Raw genomic sequence first — 4,604 nt, 5'->3', positions numbered from 1 at the left:
GCGAGCCTTTTGGTGGGGCTTGCAGGGGCTGGGGAAAGGGCAGAGAGCAGGATGGGCACTGCCAGTGCTCCTTTGCCTGGCCACCTCAGCCTGGGAGGGGCACCAGCTCTGCCAGGTCCTGATGCTCGTTTGCTTCTGGGCTTTACTTTGGATTGGGGAGCCCCTTCAGTTACCTGCAAGACTCCAGGGCCCCTCTTGGCTATGGGATTTCAGCCTTGTCACACTCAGAAGCAGCTAGTGCAGCCCATATTCCTTACGCCAGTACAACCAATTGCTCTGCGGTAGCTGTGGGTCATGCTAAAGTTTGGTGCTTAATCTCCTTTTTCTTTGGATTAATTATCTACATTCTTCCTATCTCGGTTCTTATTTTATGCTGTTTGAGGATATTTGTCATGGAGTAATTTAAGAAATGTGGGGATTTTAAATTTTGTCAATGAAGGAGAGGTTGGTTGTAGTGTTGTTTTCCTCTAACTTTCATTCTTATTAAAGTCCTGCTGCATAATACAATCAGATTTCTTCTTCCTCTCCTTTTAAGTGTGGCTTTGTTAACAGTCTTATAGGTTGTGAAGTTCAGCTTTTGGTATCCACTGTCTGTCTGACAGACAAAAGCAGTTCACAAAACCTGCAGAAATCGCACTCCTACTTTCATGGGGTTTTCCCCTTGTTTCCTTAGCTGATGTGGTTTTATGGTAACAAGAATATTTAGAGCTAAGAAAAGAACCCACATTTTCTTCATCATTTAATTGAGCTATTTTGTCAAAGAAATCAGAGTCCATTAACTCATCTGAGCTCAACACTCTATTCACACTGTACTTCCCATCACGGCATCTATGAACGATGGCTCAGGAAACCACCCATTCAAAGGAAAACATACAAAACATGTCAATGAGAACTAGGAATGAATTTCAAATACCACAAAGTATTTCCCACTCAGGAAAGAAACTCATCACTGGGAGGTTTTCATTTTCCCATAATAAGGTATTTTGATTTTTTAAACTTAGTTGTAGAGCTTAATTGAAAGCAAATCTGTACAGCAACATGTTTCAACATAATGATATGAATACAGAAAACTATTTTCAAGCCATTATTTGATCACTTTGCACTGACAGAAAACTTCTGCAGAGTACCTATTGAATAAAATCCTCCAAAAATAAACACTTAAGCCACACTTAAGAACTGCATGAAGGGCTGAAACAAAGTTCATTTTTTGTCATAAAACTTGGACTGCTGAGGAAGTCCAGGCTCTTCTTCCCTACACAAGATTAAATATTGCTCTGAGAGGAGGCTGAAGAACAAATGAAAAGCAGAGAGGCTCTTGTGCAACACCAAGGGGTTTTAATGTGAAGGAGAAGCATAGTACCCAATTACAGAAAATGAAGGCAATACAAGGGGAAATGTGTGAGGCAGGTATCACACTCTGGTACCAGTGCCCTGCTCAGGACACAGGGGACAGCCGAGGTGATGGAGGGATGCAGGGGATACCGAGGCTCAGCCGTGCAGCCAGGGCACACCGTGGCATAGAGGAGTGGGCTGCTGGGCACACACAGCTTCCTCCTCTCCCCATGCCAGGGCAGCTGATGCGTGCTGCTGGTCCCCGTGGCTCTTGCTCCATGTCCTCATGCCATGGGCCTTGCTTCAGGGCTGTTGCTGGTTCTGGGCAGCACCCTGGGGGCTTTAGAAAGACCCACAGCTTCCATGGTGGGACCTGCCCCACCTCTGGGCACCAGGGAGGTAATATCCCGTGCCACAGGAGGAGAAGCCAGAGCTGTAGGACCTCCCGCAATTGCCAAAGCCGCTGGACCCATACTGGCCCCCATAGCCCAGGGAGCCCCCGTAGCCCATGTCGTCTCCATAACCTAGAGAACGGCCATACCCAAGTGAGCTCCTACAGCCTCCGTAGCCTCCCAAGCCAAAGGAGCTGCCGTAGCCCCGGGAGCCCCCGTAGCCCAGGGAGCCCCCATAGCCCCCCAAACCAAAGGAGCTCCCATAGCCCTGGGAGCCCCCATAGCCCCCCAAACCAAAGGAGCTCCCATAGCCCTGGGAGCCCCCATAGCCCCGGGAGCCCCCATAGCCCCCCAAACCAAAGGAGCTCCCATAGCCAGAGGACACCCCTAAGCCCAGGGAGCTCCCATAGCTGCCCAAGGAGCCCCCATAGCCCTGGGAGCTTCGGGAACTGAAGGAACTCCCCAACCAAGCTGGGCCTGACGATCCCACAACACTCTCCTGAGGAAAAGAGCTGAGTATGGGTCCTGGGACTGTCACCACAGCTGGTGGTGGGAGGATCACTGCTCTGGAGTCGGGGCATTGCTGCACACACGGCTCATTGTAGGTCTCGGCAATTGGCTGAGGGCAGGTCACCCCACAGGGTCTGTAGGACTCGCTGTAGCAAGACATCCTTCTTGTGATGGCTGTGGATCTGCAATGCACAGCAGTAAGGAGGTTTCAGGTAAGTGAAGAAATACCAGGCTGCAAGGAGATGAACCAAGATTATTAAGCAATGACTGTGTCTCAAATATCAGAATTTAACAGGGAAACAGTTAAATTTATACATGTTAACAAATAAAATTAATTCTTTTATCAACTCATCCTGTATCATTTCTTTCATCTCATCATGATCACCATTGTAAATAATTTGATGTGAAACAGAAATTCAGTACTGGATAAATTAGACAGACAGATTTGTCTGTAGCAACTTGGACTGGCAAGAATGCACTCCCAAAGTGTAAGAACCAGTGAAAAAGAAGCCAACAGGAATAGGAGAAAAGGCTCATTGACTATATGCATTAATTCAGACTTCCAGAGATGTAAGTCACCCTGAGTATTTCTATAGCTTGGAGATCTACTTCCTATCATACTGCACTGACTCCTGATGCTGCATCTGGACAAAGACACATTTTCAGAAGGAAACAAAGGATATAAGTCTGTAAAAACACAGGCAGGAGTCATCTCTGTGACAAAAGCTTTGTTAAAGTAAATGCTAATAATAGTAGAAAAAAGAGTGAAATCACACTTACCTTGTTCACTGCGGAGACTGAGACAAGAGAAGTGGATAGAAGGACTGTGGGTGATATGAGCTTTTATATGCTTCTTTAAGCCACCCTTTGTGCCTCTGGTCCTAATTTGGTACAAAACAAACGTGATAGTGGGAGCTTTTATTTTGCCACCTCAGCACTGTCCCTCCCAAATGTTAGTGTGGGTGTGATACAACTACTGATGACAATCAGTTATCTGTGATTGTCATTTTAGGGGATTTGAGGAACTTGAAGCTGAAGAGTTGCCATACAGTCATTGACTGAAAGCCGGAACAAGAGTCATGCGTCACATGAGTCCCATTTTAATGTTCAAGGTAGTACTTACATGGTGTGGAGCCCTTTTTGGTGCCACGTGCACAAACCAGGTGAAGATCATCCAACAGGAGCTAGAACTTTGGCTCTGAGAGGACCCAAGTTCTCCTTGCAGTTGGCTAGGGATCTATAAATCTTGTTATAGAGCAGAGCAAAGAGCTGACATGATGCAGGCTCACTCCCGGTGGGATATCACTATTGCTAATAACAGCATGAAAGCAGTAAGCCCTGGCAAAGTTTTTAGCTTGTGCTCTGAGCTTTTCAGTTTACCCACAATTAACCCAGGCTGAGAGATCTGTGTCTGATTTACTGCACATGTCAAATGACATAGGGGAATGATACAGTCCCATCATCACTAGAAATATTAACTACAACCCAAGTGGAACTATCATCGGTCCATTGAAACCTCTCCCAACATCCTTCTTTCAAGTCTTCTGAGACAATTCAGATGACACTAGGTTAGCGGAGGAATGGCTGGCTAAGTGACACTTCCAAAGAGGCAGAAAAGGTGTTATTGATATAGCCAGAACCGCTGGCAGGGTCTCTGAAGCTAATACCAAACATTTCAAAATTTCATTTGAAATCTCTACTTCTAGAAGTTCAGTTAGATATACATTTAAAAACAATCCTAATTTTCTTTCCTCACACCCCTGAAGTACTGACCACTTAAGAAGAAGTAGGAAATTCATAAAATAGTATTTAAAAAGGATATATTTTAATGGGATGAGTCTGTGGCATCATACAGTTATTTGCAAATTGCTTGTTTTCTAATTTTACAATATTGCAAAAGATAGCCCATAAATTACCTCTAAATTGTAAGATAGCTGTGCCTTTGAAGTGTCATCAGGATTTGCTGGTAATAATGAGAGGCACCTGGAAGATAATGACTTTAAGCTGCTTCACAAATACTCATTAATACTTAGTGCTTGCAATTTCTGTTATTATCATATTAAATGAAGAAGGGCAGGATTTAGAAGCTCCCTTGTTATGAAACAGCATCATTTAAAAATATGCCAGCCAATGTGACTCCTTTTGATTCCCTAACAAAACTGTGATTTGCAACTTCAATGCTCACAATGATTTGATTTTCATTCATGATTCCAAGTTCTTTATTTTACTAAGTATTAATATGTTTGGGAAGGTTACGACATGTCCATGCTACAGACTATAGATATGTGTTGGTTTTGTGTGGCAAGGTTGTGGTAGCGGGGGGGGCTACAGGGGTGGCTTCTGTGAGAAGCTGCTAGAAGCTTCCCCTGT

At 44.7% G+C, this 4,604-nt stretch overlaps 1 protein-coding gene across 1 annotated transcript; it reads right to left on the bottom strand.

Moving 5' to 3' along the window:
• Window positions 1-1,674: 1,674 nt before the first annotated feature.
• On the bottom strand, window positions 1,675-2,394 carry LOC142598428 (uncharacterized). The gene has a single exon (XM_075736978.1). The coding sequence runs from the start codon at window positions 2,392-2,394 to the stop codon at window positions 1,675-1,677; it is 720 nt and encodes a 239-aa protein (XP_075593093.1).
• Between the last annotated feature and the right edge of the window lie 2,210 nt (window positions 2,395-4,604).

The sequence above is a fragment of the Balearica regulorum genome, chromosome 28 (assembly GCF_011004875.1).
Source record: "Balearica regulorum gibbericeps isolate bBalReg1 chromosome 28, bBalReg1.pri, whole genome shotgun sequence".
Taxonomy (NCBI): domain Eukaryota; kingdom Metazoa; phylum Chordata; class Aves; order Gruiformes; family Gruidae; genus Balearica; species Balearica regulorum.
This window is presented reverse-complemented; position numbering and strand designations above follow the sequence as displayed.

Excerpts from the sequence above, each read along its gene's own strand:
- LOC142598428 (XM_075736978.1), bottom strand. The coding sequence starts at position 2,394 with ATGTCTTGCTACAGCGAGTCCTACAGACCCTGTGGGGTGACCTGCCCT.